Source organism: Galleria mellonella, unplaced genomic scaffold (genome assembly GCF_026898425.1).
Source record: "Galleria mellonella isolate WM207_F2 unplaced genomic scaffold, CSIRO_AGI_GalMel_v1 utg44, whole genome shotgun sequence".
NCBI classification, from domain to species: Eukaryota; Metazoa; Arthropoda; class Insecta; order Lepidoptera; family Pyralidae; genus Galleria; species Galleria mellonella.
The window spans coordinates 2,020,928-2,047,149 of record NW_026442100.1 but is presented as its reverse complement, the minus strand read 5'-3'; the positions used below and the strand labels follow the sequence as shown (position 1 = coordinate 2,047,149).

At 30.9% G+C, this 26,222-nt stretch overlaps 1 protein-coding gene across 3 annotated transcripts in view; it reads right to left on the bottom strand.

The window, feature by feature from the left end:
- The window catches only part of LOC113523163 (C3 and PZP-like alpha-2-macroglobulin domain-containing protein 8), a 267,491-nt gene that overhangs the window by 25,219 nt on the left and 216,050 nt on the right, over positions 1 to 26,222 (bottom strand). For 2 of the 3 annotated variants that reach the window (XM_052898520.1, XM_052898522.1), the window contains 4 exons: positions 22,261 to 22,378; positions 16,008 to 16,147; positions 8,637 to 8,828; positions 1,448 to 1,676 (listed from right to left, as the gene is read on the bottom strand). In XM_052898520.1, coding sequence (XP_052754480.1) covers positions 1,448 to 1,676; positions 8,637 to 8,828; positions 16,008 to 16,147; positions 22,261 to 22,378 — 679 coding nt within the window. The remainder of the gene's footprint in view (positions 1 to 1,447; positions 1,677 to 8,636; positions 8,829 to 16,007; positions 16,148 to 22,260; positions 22,379 to 26,222) is intronic. The other variant, XM_052898521.1, reaches the window with a different exon arrangement.

Genomic DNA, 26,222 nt, shown 5'->3' with positions numbered 1-26,222 from the left:
TTTAATTAGAATTAATTTATCTATTGCGTATGTGTAAAAATATTATTGTGACTTCAACGATTGCCTACCTATTTGATTTGTTTATTTTTTCTGCTTTTCCTTTAACAACTGTCAACTACATAATCTACGAAATTAATTTAGAATAATCTGTTATTGGCCATACTACTTTGTTATAAAATGTTTGTTAATTTTATTTGTAAACCGCTGTTGGTTTTTTAAAATAAATAAATAAATAAATAGAATTTTTTTAAGTAGTAGTTGTTAACTTTTTATTCCACATTCACAATTTCAAAACAACAAATTGTTACAGTTGTATATGTGTATCTAACATCTGAATTATTCTTAAGCCAGCAGATTTGTGTCTATCAATAAGTGGCTTGGTGAAGAAGGTAAATACTAATGAAAACTGTCAGAGAGTAAGCTGCAAGGTGGAGAGAAACACTTACATTACTTAGGGGATTAAGGGGACTATGTATTTTTAATGGGGACCTATAGTTTAGTGATTAATATTGTGTACCTTTTTATTTGATTCTAAAAATAGATTATTTAATATTATTTAGCTGTTCAATAGGAATTGATTTCCATAATATGATGAACAATAATAATTTGTAAACGATTCATTACACTTTTAATTAGAGAATTGTTTAAATATCATATATACATACATACATATCTGGCACGCCTGTCTCCCATTAGGGTAGGCAGAAATAATAGAACGCCAAATGCTTCGATTCAAACAAACCTCATTCGCTTCTTTCACATATCATATATATTTATATTAATATTTGTTAAAATAAAAGTAGTGTAAAATTTGTAAATAATTTTATAGAATAGAGGTTGAAATTAAAATTTTATATATTTTTTTTTATGTATATTTCTTATACGTTGTTATTTTTAACAACATAGTTGTTCTTAGGAAAACATCTTACATTAGCTAAGATCTCTTTACAAAGTATACCTTAATATTTACGTTTAGAGTACAATTATGTTTGCTACCTTATGCTTCTCTAAGGTCTAATTCTGTCTCAGATCTTGTAATTTCATTGTCATATCTCACTCTTAAAATTGTTGTAAAGCCATACAAGTGCAGTTGCTAAGCGGCAAAGGCACCCAAGCAGACGACTATCGTACAAAGTCTCTCTCTGATAATATGCTACATTCTTTACTTCATTTGTTTCACACACCTTAATTACAGGGTACAGAGGCATAACATCTTAGTCCTCAAGAATGGCAACGCATGATGGGTATTATAGGTAACAGAGTATACTCTGTTATGTTCATGGTACTATTCACGTCCATAGGCGACGCTTACCATTTTTTGGTGGGCCGTCAGCTTATTTGCTATTCTAAGTTGCGTAAAAATACATTATACATGAAGTTATTTCTCTTGTTTTGACTATTGATAACCATTGACGTTTTTTATTTTAACAATAAGTTTTATACTTACATCCATGCAATTATTGATGTTATTCGTAATCTTCACATCCACTTCCACCGTCTCCCCCACCTTCAAGGCCGGGGGAAGGGAGAAGTCGAGCTGGATCGGTCGGAAAACGTTGATGGTTCGAGGAGCTGAGAATCGGAGACCTCTGTTTGACAGAGATAATGCCCATAGCGACCAGCGACCAGCTTCGGAAGGTGCAGAGATTGTTATACCGTCAGTAGAAAGTTGACTTCTGAAAAAAATAATTATAATTAAGTTATTGACGCTTCAGACATAAATAGATATTTAAAAAAAAAACAAAGTTAGATTTTCTTGCATCATCTTATAACCTCGAAAGATAAGCAAGCAGTGAAAGCACTGAAGTGGCAATGGGTTGTGCACATAGATCAAAGAACTGACAACTGATGGGGAAAAACGGTTCTTGAGTAGCGACCTTGTAGGGGCAAACGCAGTGTAGGATCATCCCCACTAGATGGAGTGACGACTTCAAATGCATTGCAAAGAGTCAATAGATGCAATTGGCTCAGGACTGTTTTTTATGGCAATCTATGGAGCAATCCGTCCACTGCTGGACATAGCTTCCCATGTCCAGCAGTGGACGGATAATGGGTGAAATGATGGTGATAATGATCTTATGATCTCGAGACAATTATGGAAAATTGGAAGGATATACAGTTTATATGATATCTATTTATATGCAAAGAGACTAAGTAATTAATGCACATTCAAGACTGAATTTTGGTCTGACCATATATATGTATGCTAGTAATGGGGTTATTAGCTCTACCGTTATTACCAATCCACTTACTGCATATTTAATAATAATATTTGATCTAAGCTAGCATAGAATTCAAAACAACTAAGATCCTCTTATGTTGGTAAGACAAAACTAGGTCACGATGCTCTCGTGTTTACATTACCACGTCAATTTCAAACACAAACATTATTAATAGCTTCGCGGTCTCAGAAACCGATACAATTAGAACAATGTGTTCATTCTTATAGATACGATTTGGAGTTGGAAACCTTTCAATAAACCTCACTAATAATGTTCACCTCTGTATATACATTGTGTCCGACCCACCGTGTTCCTGAATATTCGATTCGCTATCTACGAGTACATCATAAATAATATTTAAACTCGCATAATCAGAGGGGAGGTCTGTTTAGAAAATACAAATCCTGTTCGGATATGAATGATATTCAATCGAACTTTGTGTAACTGAAATTATAAGTTCAATCAAGTTTGTTTGGAGTAAGGCTTATAGCACATTAAACCTCAAATATAAATCGGTTGCATCGAAAGGAAAATTTGTAACGACCGACCAAATTTAATAAAGTTCATTGTAGTAAATGCCCGAAGTTTTGGTCTAACTTCAGATTTAATAATTCGTAGTAGATCGTTCAGAAAATAAATTTGTTTTTTTTTTATACCACTGAGGTGGCAAACAAGCATACGGCCCACCTGATGGCAAGCGGTTACCGTAGACTATGAACGCCTGCAATACCAGGGGCATTATGCGCGCGTCATTTTGTTATATTTGTTATAATTGTGTTAATATATCGTAGTTATTATTAACCTATGTATGGGACCTACTATTAATTGATGATACTGCTGTGTTAAGAGTATACGACTGAAAAAATTAAGGGATAAAAGAGTTTTCTGTACAAACTCTTATCGATTTAGTTTTACAGAGAATAAAGTATGTTTTGTTTTGGTTTAAAACACAGAATGTAAATTCTGTTTAATTTTTGAAACGAGATATTCTTTGAAAACACTGCTTGTTTATGTTATTTTTTTATTGACATCAAAAAGTTGTATCTATTCGTAATATTTTTAAATTTTCTGTATATTTTTGTTTGTATGTTCATTATGAATGGAAATCTTATACTATTATTGCAAATGTTTTATTATTATATTTATTACTTAATTAGCAAATACCTAGTAGGATTCAATTTAAAGACAGTTATTACCCAAAAGATCTAAAAAATTCCGAAAGTATTAAATTTATTTGTTTTCTTATTTGAAATTGCTATCTACAAATATAATATATCCTTAGTAAATAAGACAGAAGAGTATTAATTTTAATTTATTAGATCTCTCTTCAAAAATCTCTCGACCTTGTAATTAACAATCTTTACAGATACTTATTACATACTTTAAAAAATAAAACCGTTACATAAATATATCAACAAACCTCGTGAATAAAAACACCATTATTTTAATGAAACAAATTGGCTACTGAGCCAACTTGTACCTACTACTCGTATTTCAACGTAAACATATAATTATTTTGGCGTATTTTCGATAGCAGCCATCAAACTTGTTACAGTATGTTAATTAAGCTGCATAATAAAACGATTTCATCGGAAAACAATATAAGTGGAAGTAATTTGATTGATAACGAAATTTGAGCTTCACGTTTTGGTATACAAAAGCTTTATAAATTATGTCCCAGTAATTGGCATCTCCTGTTCTAACATGTTCAACTTTTATTATCTTTAAAGAAAGAAAAGTTTCACCCTATTGCAGGTTCTTTGTTTGTAATAAGTAATTAACTTTTAATCGACTTTAAAGAACAGCGAGGTTTATGTTTGGCGCATATATTTATTTATGAGTAGGTATAAATTTTGAAAGTACCCATTTCAAAATATTTAGTTCCATCATTTTATTACAATTGAAGTAGTTTGTTAGAAAAATTATTATTCAATTACTTGAATATTTTGAACACTATTTCATTTGAATTTCTGAAATTTGATCTGCAAGAATGAATAATGACATTGTAATATTTGAATAACCCGGAACAAGGGTTTGACGTCTATGAATCTATGCCATTGTATGACGAAAATTGTTACAACGGTTAATAAAAAAATACGTAATAATATGACTTATAAAAATTTATGTCAATTTAGAATAAGATGCTGCATATAAATATGATAGGCGAAATTTTTTTGTCGTTCTTCGACATGTTTTTTTTTTTAATATAATCGATTTTATCTCATTTACAAAAATAAGAATTATATTGAATAATTAAGAAGTGTTTCATATAAGCACTATGTAATAACAGTGCTATAGTAACATAAGTATGTATTCTTGACTTTCAAACGCAATTTCATTTTCTACGCGGCAGCAATAGTCGTTATTCATGGTGAATCTACGATGTCCGTACGGAGGTGTTTTATTGAGACATTGCCAGCTTTACGACACGATTTAAATGAACGTTATTTTTACGGGGCGCTCAAATTATTAAGTTGTTAATATTTGATGTACGATTACGAGCTGGCGGCAGAAATGGCGGAATATTGTCCTCGCTTAAATATTTACACTCGTAATTTTTCGTTTTAAATGCGAAATAGCCATCGTTGATATTAACATGCCAACAACAATTCCAATATTTAAGTAGTTAGTAGAATTTTTGAACATTTTTTTACTTTGCTGTACATTGCTCTATTTTTGTTTTATGTACATATACCAATTTTTTTTTATGTTTTATGTACATATACCAATATTGGGATTGAATAGTTACAAACGTTTGTACAATACCATTTTATTGACATTCTTAGCTGATTGTCTTTTGTTAAAATAGTTCCGTTTAGTTGAATACTATTTAATTATTTTAATTGTAATTTTTACTTGTTTTATAGTCACTATGTTTTTCTTGTTTTTAATAAATCTTCCGTGAATTCTCACTATTTTAGTGGTGATCGTCTCATCAACGTTTCTTCTTCATACCGTTATGCTAATATTTTATGTCTTTAGATTAAATCCTTCTCCATTATGAGGTGATAATAGTACATTTTTGAAGTAGTTTAATATATTGTTTAATTACTTTTGCTTATTAAAACTGAATCATAGGAAGATTATCATTTAGTTTATCATTATCATTTCAACATAGTTATTGTCTGCTACTGTGTATTAGCTTTTTAAACTTCACCAAATACTGTAAATATATATTATGGGTATATCTGTTTCGATCAAATTCACATAATTATCCTATTTGCTTGAATCTGTATCCGAAGGATTAGAAATATTCTAATTGGAAGCCAATCAAATACCCATCCTTTAATTAACGGGCTGACCCATTTGTTTATCTTTTTATTGCACCTTTGATATACCTAATATATAAAAAACATATACAAAATTAAACATCAAGTATGTACAAGAAAAGGTATATATCTCTAAAACAATCTTCTATAGATAACCTTTGAGCTTAGATTAGTAACGTTTGGTCACTGAGACCCATTTCCAATTCTGCTTGGTGACCCTTTATCACATCGGCTTTAGATAACACTTTCCATTTGTCTGCATGTCTACAACAGGAGGTGTGGCAAATTATAATTCTTATCCGAGCAGGTTGCATAAAATACCTGCGATTATTACTGTGAAATCGTTTTATCTATGTCCACAGACGGACGCTACCGCCGTGTTGGTTTATCATGGTACCTTCTTTGAATTATGCGAGTCGAGTTAAACCTTAGTCATGCATTTACCTTGTATGCTTGTATTTATTTTAATTGTGTAACGTGAACTGCATTAATCTTAGTATATGTGAAACATTATATTGTCAGAATTGAAAGATATATTGTGTCGGACATTGAAAGCGTATATTCTTAGTTGATATTATTGTACAAAATCAGTAGTTATATGTTTACAATCTCGAATATTTGTATGATAATAGCTCAAATAGCTCAATCTTACAAAACTTAACTATAGTCCTAAAATCTCAAGGTTGAATCCCATTCATTCATTGAATTTTTATGTAAAACGAAATTTAAAATCTCAGATTTCGAATCATTTAAAAATGTCATTTGCTTCATGAATTCAGGGCATGTAAATGAATGAATGAATTAATGAATGAGTATAGTATATAATATAGCTCTTATCAAATTTATTTTTACGGAATTATGAATTATTATAACTTATTAATTAATGTACATAAATACGAAAATTATTCAGTATTATTATTGTAGTTATAACATTTACATACGTGTTAAGAAAACAGGAAAAATATATAGTAGTTTCCTTAGTAAAACTTAATATGTAGAAGTTTTGGAATTTGGCATTAAATCTCCTAATGTACTAATTCGATTGAACGGAAATGTGTCTTCAGAATATTTAAAGCAAATAAGAAAAATCTGGACGTCGATGTAGGAGTATAAAACATACGGATAGATTTTACGAGCGCAACCGTTACGATTTATGGTACATAAAAATCATGGCAATTTTCGGGGCGCAATTTCGCAAGTGTATCGACTTAGAAAAATTAGATGGATCTCTTTACATCGAGAACGATAACATTGTTTGTTGTTGTGGAATTTTAAAAGCAAATCAAATGAATAATATTTTTTTTATATTGAATAAAAATATTTTATTAATATTTTATCGATTTTATTTGACCAAATTCTTTTATAGTTACAATTTCAGAGACGAATGTTATAATTGTTACCTTTTTATCTTTATGTAAACTGGAGAATAGTAAATGTATTATTCATTCATTGTACCAATTTATATTTTATTGAATACTGCTTCAGCTCTTTCTCACCTTAGGAAAGATTGTTAATTGCTTACCTACCTATCCCTATGCTTTTCTAATATTCTAGAATTTTGTAATAGCTCTGAGGTGGAAATCAAGCATATGACCTACTTGATTGTAATAATTACCGTAGCCTATATACCTGAAATACCAGAAATTGGCAATTAAAGATAGATTTTTTATATTATAAAATTTAATTTGAATTTTTGAATGACGAATGAGATATCTGCATGAACTAGTTAAAAAACTCTATCGTCTGTTTTTTCCTTTAATTGACAACCAACTATTTGTTTATGATATATTGTATAATGAAAATAAAGTATACCCATTTATTGATTTATTTATTAAAATAAATTGGCGTAAATATGTAAATAGATACACAATGGCACATATCACGGACGTTACTAATAAAAAGTTTAAAAAGCAGTAGAAAACAAAGTGAAAGCAAGCAGAATATCACCTATATATACCAAAGAACAACAGCGTAGTATTCTGAATCCAATTACATAGAGATGTCGACGCTCTAATATTGAGGCAATAACTTGCGTTCAAGCTCATAATTCAATACTGTATATCAAACTGGCCGCAACCACTATCTGGTAAGGGCTATTTGTCATTCAGTAAGCATAACTTACGTGAGCCGACAGATGAATCAGCGGATTTGGGATTTATGGGAGTTAACTTTGTGACTTATATGGTTGCATGGTCGTATTATGAAATCGTCTATCGAGTGTTGTTTATTTTTGGAAACAACTTGTGGGGACAACTATAAGAAATTGTCAGTTCGACAAATAGATGATAAATAGATAGATAGATACCCTTTATTGTTTCCTTCAAAAGATTAGTACTACTAGTAGTAAACTTATTATGGATATAAACAATTATAAGAAATGTTCACATTGAGAAAACAATGGGCGGCTATATTGCTAAATATGAACTTTTCTGGCTAACCTTTGTATGAAGAGGAGTAGTTATAAAGAGTTTGATCGCAGGCAGGATGATAATTATATTAGTATATCTGTATAGAATATCTTTTATTATTAAAGAGAATTAAAAATGCATGTATTTTAAACAAAGATGTCATTATTAAAATTGTAAAACTAGAAAAACTGAAAATTTCTCCTATCACAAAAGATGGTAAGAGTAATTTGACCTCCTCATTATCTAAGACTGAACATAGCTTGAAATATGTTTAAAAAAAAGGATATTTATGGAGAAAATTTAAATGCATAATGATTTCTTTAGGTAAATATATGTGTTTTATAATAAAAACATTATTATTTATTTACAGCAGCGACAAACAAATATTTTTAACTGCTTGCATTGTCCACATAATGATTTCCTATAAATATCACAATCTTTATTAGTATTTTATTATATACCTAGAAACCTTAGCCAGAAACATAATAATCTTTTCTTGTAGTAGAAGTTTAATTCAATATCTTTATTAGCGATCGTTTTGAAGTTGCAGATGTTGATAGGAATATTGAAAACTGTTCAATTGTTTTTAAAAAATGACAATTAATAAAGTTTTAACACATTTATGACATTTTTACTTAAACAAAACTTACATATTTATGGTATTCAACTATGATAAAAGAAATGTAACAAAAATAAAGGTAATATATTCTTTATGAAGATTTTTTAATTACACTTACGTATAATTGAAGCATTTCCACATCCACAGCCTGTCGTGGGACGCAGGCGGTACCAGGTGCGCAGGTGAATGTGGGGCTGGCGCTGTCCTTTGTCTGTACAGAACACCTCCCCCGCAGGCACCGCCTCCCACGAACAGTGACACACCAGCGGACACGAATTCAGGACCTGGCTGTTCTTCGTGCTCTGTAGATCTATATGTACAAAGAGAAAAAAAATTAGAACAAAATATTGAATTATGTAACGTGCGTTCCAAATTATCCTAATAGCTGTGAGATGGAATTAGATTAAGCCACCAGAAGGTTAAATTTATATAGTATGCATCTTAATATATTTTTAAACATGCTTAGCCAGATAACATCAAACAGTATCTATTTTTGAAGTAATTTATTCCTCACCGCCTCCCACCTTTTTGCTAATTGAGAGAGCAACGATTTTCAATGTAGGTATTGCAAGGAATCAATGGATACAGGTAACACAGATTTATTTGTTATAGTTTATAATGAAGGTCCATATTCTGCAGAATGAATGATTAAGAAAATGAATGAATGAAATGCAAATCACGAACTATATCATAAACTGTTAAGTAATTTGTAATTATAATATCGTAAATGATACCCATGTCAGGTATAAGTTTGAAAAATTTGCTAGTTTATATCATTGCCATAGGAATATATTTTATTGTTATGGTATCGCTTCTATTTTTTTTTATTTTGTTACATTTTTAATAAAAAATACTATACTCTTGTAGTTTTTCAACCTGTGTACAGGCGAGTTGTATTCATCGATTGATCTCTCCGTCAACTTTGGCTGATTTACTTAGTCTGGCAAGTTATTCCAGGTATACATATTCATTGCTAACTTTGAACGCTCAAACTACTCAGTATTCTTATATATATAAGTAGCCTAGTATTACAATACAGTAATTTGATTAAAATGATCTGCTTATGCCATAGATAGGTTAATGCAAGTAATTTTCTATTAAATAAAAAAAAAATTAGTTAGTTTTCCCTATTTTTTTTTTATATTTAGCTTTCTTTACACAAGAGATGTAAAGATAGAGATTTGATTTTATATTTTTGTACAAATATGTAGCTACTTATGTATGTGACGAATTCCCGAAAATGTATACTTAGGTAGCCTTTCCATGAATAAGTATTTTGTATCTAAATATATTACATACATCGTTCAATCCTTCTATGAGTATGTTATAGATAATATAATAAAATAAATCAATGATTTCAAATACGAATCAAAGAAGCATCTGTTTCAAGAGCTTCAATAAAATCACTCGCTTGTAAATCATATCATTGATTTAGGAAATTCAGAGGAGTTGCATTTAAACATGGGAAACTCGGCAAATATTTCCACTGAATTACCTTCCGTAGACCAAGTAAAAGACGAATCGTTTTGTTCATTCTGTGATATACTCGCACATTACTTGGCTTCATTCTGAGATGAAAATATGAGTCCGTTACGTACGACGACACAAATTAGTATGAATGGATACATTTGTTTTTGTGTAATTTATAAGAGATGTGTGTACTTCTTACAGAAAGAATTTTATTTTTAACTGACCTATTTATTTATAGTTAGGTAAAAACTTTTAAAATTAGTAGTTTTTTTATTTTGAATTTTTTTTATCTCTCTCTTATTACTTTTATTTCACATTTAATAAACATAAACGGAACGAAGAATAATTAAAACCAAATTATAAACAAATTATTTAGAATTACTCTACTACTGTATTTTGTATCTTATATTGATAATTGCCTCCCAGAGAGCCTTTTGGCAAAAACGTGCATATTTATTAATAATTAATTGTTGATTAAATTTTTCACTACATAATATCATATTTTACCTTTAATTTAGTTAATTGCTAACAAAACAAATAATTTAGTATTTTTTATTAATATACTATTAACTTTATATACAAAATTGCACTAAACTTGCTACAATTAGATCTACAAAAATGTTAAAACTTAGATTATTGCCATTAAAAATTATAAAGTAGAAAATATTAAAAAAGCATATCTCTCTCTCTTCAATCGTACACTCTTCACAGAGTTGGCGTGGTTTTCACAATGACAGTGGATCGTCGATGAGGCTCTCCTTCGCGATTGAGGTCCTCGCAATATGTCTCCATCTACTTCTGTTCGCCGCTGAGCGAGAGCATTTTACAATAGACTGCTGTGTGGCCGTTTTGATGAGGTCAGTCCGTTGGTGATCTACCCCGAGAACGTTTGCCTTGTACCGCTTCTTGGACAATTAGACGTTCCATACAATCTTCATTCCGGATGATATGGCCGAAGTACTTGAGAATTCGTATAGGAATAGTTGACGACAATCTCTCTCTGATTTTCAATTCGTTCAGAATAGAAAGGCATATAATATAATAGTAAGATTTCATTTTTGGCAAAAATAACATAACGTTGAATACGAGAATAGACCAATTGCTATTATAAAAATAATCATCAATATCACTTTATAATTGGGAAACAATCAGGAATAATACCGTTTAATATCTTATATATAAAATTCTCGTGTCACGGTGTTTGTTACCAAACTCCTCCGAAAGGCCTTTACCGATTTTTATGAAATTTTGTGTGCATATTGGGTAGGTCTGAGAATTGGCCAACATCTATTTTTTATACCCTTCAATGATAAGGGTGACACTTCCCAAAAATTTTTTTTTTATTTTTTTGACAATTTTTTCCATTTTTATTTTATTATGATTTAGCATTGAAAAATACATACAACCTCAAATTTTCAACGTTTTACGATCAACACCTGGTTTTTTATCGCGATTTTTATATGCGGCAATATGGTTGCAAGATGGCAATCGAATATAATAATTGTAGTACGATAAATTTTCATGTATAGTTCTAAAAATAATGTATATGGTAAAACAACGTTTGCCGAGTCAGCTAGTATATATACAAAAAATATCAAATAAAGGATAACAATCTTCTTGAAGACGGTCAATTATATGCGTAACTAGATACTGAAATATCACATCTGTATTCTTATACATGAATGATTGTAATTACATATTTCGTTTCGAGTAGCAGTTGTTATTGTCACTCAATTTGAATGATATATTTATCTTTGACATCCATACGGTACAAATCTTACCTCGTAAATATTTATATTCCCTATAAAATATATAATATTTTGAGGAATTTGGTCGAAAAGAGATTTATAATACTTACTCAACTTTCGATGGGAGATCGAACAACAAGTTTGATTCTCACAATACAAAGATTTTGTTTTCTCTGTCTATTTGTACTGATCTGAGTATTTTTTTGGGTGCATAATAAAGTGCATGTATTTATTTATTTATACAAATATTAACAGCATAATGCATTATAACAAACATTAGATACTATACAATATTACTGTCTTAATAGTGTGTATGTAATTATGTACAAGTATATATAAGTATATCTAATAGTAGAATAGAATAGAAATCATTTATTCAAATAAACTTAGTATTAAGTACATATCACAAATATTTTTAAGTTTAATTGTGTGAATACAAACCACCAATTACAATACATAAGCAAACTTTACTGAGTTTAGGACTAAATAGTGATAGGGTAAATTATTTATAATTGTTGAATATATAGTGATATGTCATTATATATATATATATATATATATATATATATATATATATATATATATATATATATATATATATATATATATATATATATATATATATATATATATATATGTCAATTTATATTTGAAATTATTTTTAAGTAATTTTAATTTAATTAAAAGTTTGTTTAATACAATTAACAGTAAATCTGATATATTTATTATCTATATTATTTTATTCCCTACATTGTATAATGCAAATAAAGTACCCTTAATTATTCTGGGAACACAATTATGCTTATATAGTCATTATAGTTGGTCTCTTTAAAATTTTCCAATATCACGACCTCTATCATAATAAGAAAGCCTTAATTTACATAATGGTTCTATAATAAAGACTCCACTAACCGACGGTCGTAGTAACCGATAGGGTTACCAAACGGTAAAAGGCCCAAATAGGTAAATTAGTAATCACGTATATCAACTTTCACATTCATGTTTTTAATTAGATTAAAAAAATATTAGTCGCTGGTTATTTAATTAGAAATATTTTATTTTATTCCGTTATTAATTAATAGTATGTGTGTGAATGCCAACACTAGAAGATCGACTACCACTATTACGACCAGAAGTTCCACAACCTCCCATATTAGCCATCAATCTCCGACTACTATTTTAATTTATTTCATTATTTATTTTCTTATTTTTTTTTTTTTTGGTGAGTAAAATTACAAAAATAAACATTTATAATATTAAATATTACTTGAATAAAAAATAAATATGGTATAAGTTAACAATTACTCAAAATAATCTTCACGTTCTGTATCCGATCCAAAGGTACCCATAACGTTTGAAGTATTTTGACATTGGATTGCCAGAGATATCCTTTGAGTCAGATAGGAACCGGAACAGCGATTATGGTCCCTATCCACAATGCATTGACCCAACTCCATTATAAATGATTTCGCTTCCGTTTATCATACGTTTTTTTTATTGTTTTTTATATTAATAAAAAAAATATTAAATTACCAGTGATATAGACTTCCGCAAGAGACTTATTCAGCAAAAAATATTAGTTCAATTTGATAGATATTACTCAATCTACAAAACAGTTTATGTTCGTGTGGTCCTAGTATAGAATAGGCGACCCTTTCCTTTCCCGTGGGTGTCACAAGAAGCGACTAAGGGAGAGCAAGGGATAGGTAGTAGCGTCTTTTTTAAAACACCTCTAAAGCCTGACTGCTATTGCCATTTCGCCTACCAAGCGTGGCCACTACTGGCAAAACCCCCCTAGGAGGCTTAAATCTACAGTGGAGAGTTAAGGGCTGATATGACGATGACAGAATGGTTTTATTGTTATGTAAATCTTTATACTTCATATACATACTAGTATAATTTGAAGGAAGCCATCTTGTGCTTGTATACGCTTAAATAAATAAATAGTATGATAAAACTAATAAAATTTATGTATATCTTCAGCCTCATGATTTCTTAATTAAAATTGCAGTTAAATTACAGATTACAGAAGCGTAGCATAGGAGACCTCAGAAATTATAATGTATTACAATACCTATATATTCAATCATGTACAGCTATAGAGAAGATGGCTACCACTTTTCATAAAGTGAGTCATCAGCTTCTTGCCATTCCAAATTTTATAAAAAAACTAGCTGACTCGGCAAACGTTGTTTTACTATATACATTACTTCTAGAACTATTCATGAAAATTTATCATACTACAATTATTATATTCGATTGCCATCTTGCAACCCTATTGCGGCATATAAAAATCGCGATTAAAAAACAGGGGTGAATCGTAAAAGTATGAAAATTTTTATTTGTATGCATTTTTCAATGCTAAATCATAATAAAGTAAAAATAAAAAAAATTACAAAAATTATAAAAAAAAATGTTGGGGTAGGTTACTCTTATCATTGAGGGGTATGAAAAGTAGATGTTGGCTGATTCTCAGACCTATCCGATATGCACACAAAATTTCATAAAAATCGGTAAAGCCGTTTCGGAGGAGTTTGGTAACAAACACCGCGACATGAGAATTTTATATTATATATTAGATTATGTGCAATACAATCCCATAACTCAACTTTACGTTACACGCTCACAGGCCAAGGCTTATCAATTTTTATTCATGTATAGATTTTATATAAACAAATAATAACTGTAAGTAGAAAATATGCTAATAAAATAGTTTCATAGCTACACAACCCTACCAATTAATTTCTAAGGTGTTATTCGATCTTCATTAACAACGAACTCCCGTTTGCACGGTCGCAATCTGTCGATAACAACCTGGGAAATTAAAGGAAGCTGTCTCTATTTATATTAGATTACTCTTGAGGAATATTTTAACTACTCTTGCTGTCTGTGTTTTTATAATGGAGGACTGTAAATCTCCAAGTCTCTTGATAGAAAAAACTGACTAGAACTGACTCTAGCTTCATTCACATACATAAATCGTCACATATTTAAGGATCTTTGCTAAAAATGCACTCTATCAAGTCGAACTATATGCGGTACTTCCTAAAAACTATTATCCTGACGGGCCTAATGACTTGACTTCATTGTCATTTATCATCACTGAGTTGTCTAAACTAAAATAAATATGTTTAATTTAATTCGATTAAAAGACATAGCCGTTTTAAAAATTTATGATATCCATTATCCATCTACTTTTATTTTTTATTTTATTACTGTCATTTTAATATGCATTTTCAACCAACTACATAAAAAGAGGAACCAACTGAATTCAACTTATTTTTGTATAGTACTAAGTAAAAATTATATAAACTAAATTATACAGCCCAATGTTTAAATGATAACTTTATATTAAAAAAAAAATGTTATGTATTTATTTCTATAAATTTTATATTTAATTTTATAAAAAAATATTATAAAACAAAGCTAACTCAATCAGCGTATCAGAGGATGAGGCAAAAATAATATTAAAAAAAAAGCCATTTATTTCACGAGCAGTAGGAATATTTACGACTGTTAAAGTACCAGAAGTTATTTTAGCACGTTTTTAAATTTCTATTTATAAATAGCAAACAGTTGGGACCGTGTTTGTATGGGAGTTTTACACAAATTATTTAGATGTATCAAATCATTTTATATTGGATTTTCCATTGCATTATAAATCATGAACCTCGTCGATCAAATAAGTTGATGACCCATCACTCGGTGGATTGTGGGAACCGCCCCATATAGCAGTACATATATAGAAAACAGAATAATATTAATTATAATAATATTAAGTAAATAAAATAAAATGATTATTATTTTATAGCATTGTGAGACGAGAAGTTTTCTTCTACGACAATGCGTCGTAGAAGAAAACTTTCGGATAAAGTCGAAACAATTGTCGGAAATGACAAACATATAGTAATATTCTTTCTTTTGCAATATTTTACTAGATTCGTCATATTACCTTGTGTGTGCTCTGTGTACATTTATGTATGTATGTGTACTATATATTATTTGTTATAATAAGTAGTTTAATAAATAATCTTATTTATTGCTAGTTGACTTAATGCTTAACCTTGGATTAAAAGGATTAGTTTATTAAACTCTTAGTAAGAATTTTTCTAGAGACCACAATATAAGGTTCTTCAAAAGGGATGTATTAAGGTTTCTTGAGGGTCAGCAACGCATACGTAATACTCCTAGTGTTGCAGACATCCATTGGAGCTGTATGATTGTTTGCCATCTTTGTGGTAAAAAAAAAAGATGTATTAGTATCTACTTACGATTGATGAGGATCGAATTTCGTATCAGGAGGTGCACGAGCCCCAATTAGGCACATGGTCGAGTCCTGGGGAGCGAGAACCCTCATCTGTAGTGTCGCCCGTGGGTACCACCAACGTCGTTCTTCGATTGCCACTGCTACCTAATTTAGAAAAAAAAAATTGTTGTTAGAACTTATAAAAGATAAATCTTATTTAGTTACTTAAAAACAACAAAAAAAATATTTTTCCAAAATAGTCTCGAACAGGATTATTTAGACGTTGTTTTACAAATATAGGACATTTTAAGATGGGCACATATGTAATTAATTTTATTATCTTGTAATTGATTGAACCATCAATAATTGTTAATTTTATTATTCAATTTTGTAGTTCCAATATGGTCACAATTTGTTAAATTTCTTTTTTTTTTTTTACTTCATTAATTGTTAAGATATTTGTTTATAAAAAAATCTTTCATTTATTTCCCCGTAATCAACACAGAGTAATAATTGCTACTTTATAGTAGTCAAATACATAATACAAGAAAGACAAATAAAAAAAATAGCAACAAGAAACAAGAACAAGCAGAAATTTAACTTATAAAAATTCTGTATAAAGGAAGTCCTGTGTGGTCCCGGCATAGAATAGGCCACCCCATTCTTTCCTATGGGTGTCGTAAGAGGCGACCAATGGAAGGCGAGGGACGGGCAGCAGCGTCCCCATTGAAACATTTCTAAAGCCTAACTGCGATTGCCAATTCGCCTGTCAAGCGTGGCAACTACTGACAAAACTCGCCAAAGAAGAGGCTCATCTTCAGCAGTGGACAGTTAAAGGCTAATATGATGTTGATGATGTGTGAAGAAAAACTGCCATTTTTTATATGTTCCAAGGATTTGTATACAATGACGAAAAGTTAATAGTGTAATATCAAGGGGGGAGAAAAGGGATTGTTAGTAATGGAGACTAAGAATCCCTAACAATTGCTAACAATATATCCAACCAGGTCGACCTCCTCGCGGTTCCCCCTGGAAACTATCATGATTAATTCCTGATGAACTCATCATGATAGGCTAACTGGCCTGTTTTCATCCTCATTGATCACCCTTCGCTGGTGTGTGAAAAAATAGTGTAGTATCACAATAAAAACTAAGTAACTTAGTACTAAAGTAGGTAGTACATAATAACTCTACTACGAATAAAGTTCTAGTAAAACCTATTAGAGTAATCTTATTTGATTTTGACTTATTCCTTTTTTAAATCACTCTTTCATGATCGCATTATACTTTCCTACACTCAATACCGCTATACTTTTATTTTTATCTCCCTTATCCTTCCCAAGAAATGAAAGATTCTCGACATTTGTGATATATAATATTTTTAAACATTACAAATATTTTCTTTTTCCCCGAAAATATTTGATATTATATGAAAAAAAATAATGCACTTTATAAGTATGAAAACTTCAAACGAAGAACACTGATGCTTAAGGATTATGATTATCTGTTGTTATATCTCTTTTTCATATTATTCCAGTTTTCTGTTTCATGTTTTGAAAAATATTTAATTTCACTTTTATAGTCTATTCCAATAGAATTCAATGTAAAGATAACCAAGTTTTGTTGAAATTATCATAATTGTAAAAACAAAAGAAATTATGAACAGATTGAAGCATTCCTAATTAATTTGTACTACGATTGGGCATAAAGCGACAGTATTTTTGTCGATATTTCATTTGTTTATATTACTTTTTAGACTTTCAAGTACTTACTAGTCTGTCTCAATACTTAATTGTTAAGTAAACAATGGGAATTCGTGCGATCAATTAGGTAAACTATGATAATTTACTTGTATTATCTTGACGTTTCAACCATGTTACACCGACTGTGGTCACGAGTAGACTGACGTAGTGCTGTCATATCTCTGTTTGCGAGATAGAAACTTTTTATTTTACCCACTCTTTATCTCACACCACACAAATTGTGTTCCTATACTGAGAGTTTCTTCACATAATAGTGATTATGTCTTTATTCAATGCATTTACCGACTACACACTGTAGTGAGGTAATGTTTTTTGTATTACCGGGTTCCGGATCGTGGAAAGTTTGAAATCGTTTTCTCGATTGAATGTTTCAAATTACTGGATTTAAATCGCTTCACGTACTATTCATGAATAGAAAATTCGTTTCATGGAATGGATTTGTGCTCGACACTCGATCCAATGGTTGATGGCCGCTTCCATGAAACTCAGGCAAATTATCATAGTTTATCTAAATGATCATATTAATTCCTGCCTCTTACACATCATTTGTTTATACTCTTTATTATGTTCTATTGAAATAGACTACAATTCAATCTTAAGATGGTCATTAATCAAATTCGGACACGAAATACTAGATGGCGCTGAAATCGAGACTTGTGGTTTTTCTTGATTATTTTGTAATTAAAGATAATTTGAAGCAAAATTTCTAAATTGGCGAATAGTTGGCTTCATTTTTTATCAATATAGTAATAATTTGTAATATTTTTTGTCATTAATCTCTTTTACTGTGCAATTTTGTAAAAAAATATATACTCGCAAGAAATATTATGGTTGTGTGGGTCATAATTCATTCAGAGAAAATCGCGTATTATCTGTCACTTAACATTTGTACACACACACTAATATAGAAATTTTGATTTAAGAATTATCTTTAATTACGAAATAATCAACAAAAACTCCCAGTCTTGATTCTAGCGCCATCTACAATTTCGTGTTTAATTTTGTTTAGGGACCAACCATCTCAAACTGATTTCGTTTTGAACTTGTATAATAATTATTGTTACTGTTAATAGCTGATAATTACATTGTTTAGTGAAAAACGATTAGTATCCCTTGTCTCCACATAGAAATTTACAAAATTAGCTTCTGTTGCTTTCGATCTACGTCTGAATTGGTATAAAACAAGCCCGTTCAACCGATTTCGGACAGAATCGCCGGAATTACAGGCGGTCTTAATTGCACCCCTTAACCGTCAACGAATTGCCTTTCATTAAAGGGCACGTTGATTAAACCCAACGTTATTGCCAACCAGATTATGTCGCGAGATATCTTTAATGTACGAAAAATCCCCTAAAAAGCTTCAAATTACGATCAACAGCAAGTTTTCACTGCGGACTAAAACAAAGGAATACAAACCAAGGAGATAAATATAGTTTATATTTAGTTAGCTATGTTTTTCTACTTGGTTAGTATTTTTTTTTATGGGTGAAAATGGTATGGTAACCCGTGACTCTGCTAACGGGATACGCTGGCGGAGCACCACTGAAGGGCGATAGATGAGAATGAAAACAGGCAAGTTAGTCCACCATGATGAATTCATCAGGAATTAACCATGATAGTTTTCAGGAAGAACCGCGAGGAGGTAGACCTGGTTGGGTATATTGCTAGCAATAGGATTCTCAGTCTCCATTACTAACAATTCCTTTCTCCCCCTTGGTTAGTATTACGTACCATCATCATATCAGGCGTTAACTGTTTACTACTGAATATATAATATGTCATATCCATTTTGTCAAATCCAGTAGTTGCCACGATTAGCAAACGAGTTGGCAACGGCAGTTAATCTTGTAGATATTTTGACAAGGACACTGCTGCCTATCCCTCGATGAGGAAATTATAAGAAGCAACTAATGCTTCTTATGACACCCGCGGTAGAAAAAGGGGTGGTCCGTTCTACCGGTTCCGGTTCCGGGACCACTCCGAGGTTGCCAATAAGCCAGTCAAGCGTGCCAACTACTTACAAAATCCTTTAATAAGAAGAGGCCTATGTTCAGCAGTGGACAGTCAACAGTTGATGTGGAATGGTATGTGGTATTCCGTATTATCACCCGTAAATCAATATTAATAATCCTATTTGCCAAATTAGTATAATATTTGTCCATGTATCTTTCATTTAAAAATATTCAGTAGTTTTTTTTTTTCTTAAAAAAGTAACAATCATCTATTCATACATACTTATAAATTTTAGCGTTTATAATAATAACAGGATTGAGGGTGAGAATTAGTTGAAAAGAGGTCAAACGAACGGCTGTGCACAAATGTATACGAAATGTATACTTAGCCATAACATAAGTTATAACACAACGACGTAGTAATTAAACTCTGTAAACGCTATTTCAATTTCACGCCAGCTGACTCATCAGACTGTTAAATAAGGGGTTAGGATGCAACTTTCAAGGGACATTGTAATCTGTCGAGTTATCCGTGTTGCTATAAAATTATATGTTCATTTAATATATAGCTTACAATGTTATAACGTCTCTTTGTTATAACAACTAGCTTTTACCCGCGACTTCGTCTGCGTACTCGGGTGTATTTCTTGACTGGGATATAAAAGGAACCTATATACATCTTCATCCCATATAGTAACTGTATACCAAAATTTTATAGTTACTGGTTAATATTTATAAGGTTTATTATTATACTAATATTTATTCGAGATTACGCACGAAGTTATAGGGATATATTGATTGGCCGGGATAAATAACGACTACTACGTAATTACGCTGTGCGGCCCCGGCATAGAATGGGCCACGATTTTCCCGTGAGTGTTGTAAGAGGCGTGTGAGAGAATTGAATCGTCAAGCAGATAGCATTCGCGGTAGCAGCGTCCCTCTTAAAATATCACCAAAGCTTAACTGTGGTTGCTAACCTGCCTGCCAAGTGTGCCAAACTACTGGTAAAACCCCCTTAATAGGGGGAGGGTTATGTTTAACAGTGGATAATTAATGGCTGATATGATGATTATGACGTAAATATGTCGTCAAATTACGTCATTGTTCCTAAACAGATTTTTACAATTTTTTTTTTGCAAAATTTTTTGATGGCAAATAAGCATACGGTCCACCTGATGGTAAGCGGTTACCATAGCCTATGAACGCCTGCAATATTAAGGGTCTTATGCGCATATTATTGACCCTGTAGGAACCTCTTTACCCCCCTTTTGAAGAACCCCATGCTGTAGTCTCTTGGGAAAACCTCAGCAGGGAGCTCATTCCATAATCTGAGTGTTAGAGGGAGAAAACAGCAATTATTTTTTCCTCATTAATTTTGTCACTATTGAAGCTACCATTTATCTTTGTGTAGGAAAAATTTGCGTGTTATGGAGTAAAGCCCATAAACACACGATTACGCGTTTTATATTAAAACTAGTGTCCCGCCCTGGTTTCGCACGCGTGCAATGTAAACACAATGCGGTGTTAGTGCGCAGTTATTAATAATATTACTACTCGTATTGTATCCATCTAAATACATACACACTCCACATAATCTATATAATTTTTTTAAACATTAAACTGTTAGGAACTGTTAGGAAGCTATCTGTATAAAATGCACTTGCTTACTTTTCTGTTGTCCTAATAAAGAGATACACAATTTTATCATAAATTATTTTGTTATATTTTAGAATTTTCGATGAAAGCTCTCAATCGACTTGATTTACTTCCAACGTCTTGAACAATTATTGTCATGTTTCAATTTATATAAAACAATATTAAATTATACGTATAAACCTTCCTTTTGAATTATTCTATCTATTGATGAAATTTGCTTTAATATTTGTTATGTAGTTTAAAAGGTCTAAGCGTACAGGAGGACGGAAGCATTTTTGGTTTATATTATCTATATATTTGTCCTGTGTGGTCCTGGTATAGAATAGGTCACCTCTTTGTTTCCCGTGGGTGTCGTAAGAAATGACTAAGGGAGGGCGAGGGATGGGTAACAGCGTCCTACTTGAAACATCTCCAAACCCTAACTGCGGTTGCCAATCTACCTGTCAAAGTTGGCAACTACTGGCAATATCCTCTTAAGGGTAAGCTCATGTTCAGCAGTGGACAATTAAAACCTGATATGATGATGCCGATGATGACCTGTATCTAAATATTAAAGAGACATCTCATCGTTTATTGGCGTATGTAAAAAATGTGCAATTTTGTGATTTATTTTCTTGATTTATGGAATATTTTGTTACAGCACGTTCAACTCTAGCCAATTATATTTACTTAAAATAAATTACACTTCAAAATTAAAAAAAAAATAATAATAATATAGAATTTATTTTGTTAATACACGGGTGTATCCAAATCAGCTTCAAACATTTATTGTGTATATTAATGTCCTGCTTTTCTATCTCGTTTTAACATATATGTTTCGTCTCTTTTACATTACCATTCTATATACTTTATAATATAAGAAACATATGTAAAAGTTAGTTTGACAAATATAACAAACACTTACTTCTTTATGCAGTAATCGGACGTGGAAACTGGCGACGTCGCTCACAGGCTCTCCTGCCTCTGTCACGTAGTAAACGAGAAGAGAACTGACTGGTGCCATATCTGCTGTCACTGGAAACCTGCAAAATAATTGCAATAATATAAATTATTATTTATATTAACCATTAAGTAAAAACTTTCTGTCTTTACTTAAAGGTTAGCTGGTAGAGAATGCCATATGGCATTAAGCTCGCCACTTGTACAAAGTTTTATTTATTTATTTATTTATTTAATACTTTATTGTACACATTAGTTATAAAAATATGACAGAGGTAAACAAAAGTACAAAGGCGAGCTTAACTCTGATAGAGTTTTCTTCCAGCAAACCCAAAGTGGAAAGGAGCATCAATTGTTTTATTGTGCAATAAAGAATAAATAAATAAATAATATACTAACTGTATACAGTATGCATACAACAAATAGGTTTCAAAGAGAAAAAAACCGAATTAAGGTTTTATTTTTGTTACCTTATAACTCCGTCAGTAATAAACCGATTTGAAAAATTCTTTTTTAATCTAAAAATACATACAAACCAGCCCCATATTAATAAAAATTGCTTCTGTAGTGTAATTTTTAGACCTAAATATGTGGTTTTGTCATAATCGATGTCACTTTTTTTGTGGGACACAATCTTTAAATATTATTTGTACTAACATATTTTTTAAAAGCAACAAAGATACTCTGATAATTGCAAGTAATAAATGCAAGTCTGATAGATTAACTCATGTGATGGGTCCAATTATATAGAACAAATTACCTGACTATATAACTACTGTAGGCAACAAATTGACGGCTCACCTGATGAAAAGTAGTATTCATCACATATAGACACGAACAGCATAGAACATAACAGTATACTGTGCCGCCTATTATATTCTTCAGGCATTACCATTCTTGAGGATTATAGCTTTATGCCTACCGAGTAATTTTATTTCCAAAACTCACTCTTTTTAGTTTTGTAGTTTAAATATTTCGGTGATTGGTCAAGTTCCCAGACCATACGTCGTTTGGCTATGGGTCACCGAGGAGTAGTGTGGGACGCCAGAAATTTTTCTGTGCCCAAATAGTTGCGCTGGGACCCATTTATTGCATCAGTGAGACACTTTCGTACATTTTAGTTGCCTTTACTATGTGCGTTTTAAGTTTTTGATATAGTTTGCTCAATATTTTCAAGTGACTCGTAAAAAAAGGAGACTGTCGGTCTTCTCTTTTTCCGAGTCGCTTATTTTTTGCATATTACGCGATATATATTATTAATATATTATTCTAAATTCACTTTGATAACTATTTTAGCATTAGATTGGGTTTACTCCCTTTGAAAACAAAAAATGAACAAGAAATAGGCGGTATTCAATTAATAATTTTTTTTGTTACGTAATGTTTTTTCGAATTTTAAATAAAGTTTAAAATTACTCTTTGTATTTGATCGGGTTTATTTCGTTTGAAACAAAAGAAAGCAAAGTTTGTAGACTATTGAATATAGATTATTGAAAACAATTTATGTGCATTGTAGTTTGTGTAAACTAACACTTTTTCTTAACAACAAAGGCATCATTAAATCTTTACAAATAATGTACACTCCTATAAAAGGTGATTACGTCAGATAGTAATTATTACAGCGTTGAATTAATATAAATGGTGAAAGCTTTTCCGTTGAATGGAAAAATAAATGAGATTTTAATTAAAATTAACCGTAAATAGGAAATGTAGTGGATGCCCGTCTTTTGGTAAAGTTCATGATATAACGTATTTAAGGTAGGAAAATAGAGCTATAATATTGTTTCTTTCAATTTATGGAAAACTGTGTTTTAATTAATAGTAAAATTTATTTTTTCGTTTGTCGAAAAATTCGTTTTCACAGTATAATTATAGAGTTTGGTATTATTTGATTCTCTATTCATATCTATATATTATAATAAGTTAACAATTTTATTTTTATTTTATACAAAAATATATTAAAAATATCTTTAATATATATATTAAAGATATTTTTCCTATCACATTCCTTATTAAATAAAAACTAGCTTATTCCGCAAAAGAAAGCCATATTAATTGACAAACAAAATGACTAAATTAATATATGACCAGGGGAGGGGGGTTGTTAATAATGCGCACTATCAGTCTCATTGTTAGCAATATGTCCAAAAAGGTCAACCTCCACGTGGTTCCCCCTGGAAACCATCGTGCTGTCGTGCTGTCGCATCGTCACGATAGGCTAATTGACCTGCTTTTTCATTCTCACCTATCATCTCTCACTGGTGCCCCGCCAGTGTATACAGATAGTGTAGGCGGGGTTACCATTCTGATATCATTCATAAAAAAAAATATGACCAACACTAGTATAAATTCTTTGATTACGAAAAAAATTATCAAAATCATTTCAGTATTTTGTGCGTACGTTAAAAAAATTGAGCATATTGAGAACCTCATTTTCAACACATTTCAAAAACAAGAAGCTCCTCAATTCGGTTTTTCTTTTGTTTGTTACGTCATAACCCTGCCAGTTCCAAACCGATTTGAAAAATTCTTCTTATCTTTTTTTTTTATACAACTTAGAATGGCAAACAAGCTGACAGCCCACCTGATGAAAAGTGGTAACTGTCGCCTATAGACATGAGCAGTACCATGGACATAACAGAGTATACTGTTGCCATGATTCCATTACTATGATTCCTCCCATGCGTTGCCATTCCTGAGGACTCAGGTGTTATTCCTCTGTACCCTGTAAATTCACGCCATATCCCTTCAAACCATCATATACTTACAGATTCGTCGTCATACAAATTTTATAAAAATGGGTTTAGTAGTTAATTTTAAGACCAAAATAACTGGCTTTGTCACAATTAAAGTAAATTTTTTTGTGGGATACAAATTTTAATTAATAGTTGCTTAAAAAAATGAATCAATATAACTAAATTCACAATTATATCAATTGTGTTATATAGCAAATGTGTATTTGGAAGCATTTCAAAATAGTCAATTTTTCCTTTTCATATAAAAAACGAAAAAAATGCCCATTTCAATATCTACTATTCATTTCATCGTATTCATCGTAGATTGGACTTTAGGCATCAGTCTATGTTTTAGCTCTATCATAGGGTTATAATAATAATTTTCAGGCTAGCAGTTTACCTATTGATCGCTACTGTGCAATATAAAAAAAGAGAATTACAAACAATGGCACCAACAACGTCATACGAGGCGTATAAAAACGATATCGACAATCTGTCAAATTCCTATCCAGAAGTGAATAGCGCATGAAAATATCAAAGGGTTGTTCGGTACTCCAATATCGTGTTGTTACATTTAATCCAATTGTGAACTTTCCGGCCTTTATCACGAGTACTGTATAGATTAACAGTGACCAACATTTACGACGACCAATTTGGGACATATTTACGAGGAATTATTTGTAAAATAATTAAAAATAATTTAATATCTAATTTGACATAAATGCATATATATTAGCTACCTATCGACTAAATTTTGTTTTACCCAAGCAGGATTCATGTACTTACTCTTCAAATGAATATTGTACAATATGTTTACAATTGTACAACTCTATATTATGTTCATGAATGCATTATTATAAATAAATAAATATTTAATTTAACCTCCTTTTTTATAAAAACGTCAAGGTTTTCATAAATCCATTTTAACTACTAAACTGTTTTGTCTTTTTCTTTCGTGTTAAACTCCAAATTTGAAAGAAAGTGTCAAAACAGTATAATAGTACAAATAGGTTTGACTTTTATATTGCACGGTTTATCGTTATAAAGGACGAGAATTAATGCGATCACTTAGGTAAACTATAGTAATTTAGTTGAATTATCGACATTTTGATTAAATTGCATCGGCTGTGGTCACGAATAGATGTAGCGCTATCGTACCTCCGCTTTCGAGACAGAAATTTTTTCATCTACC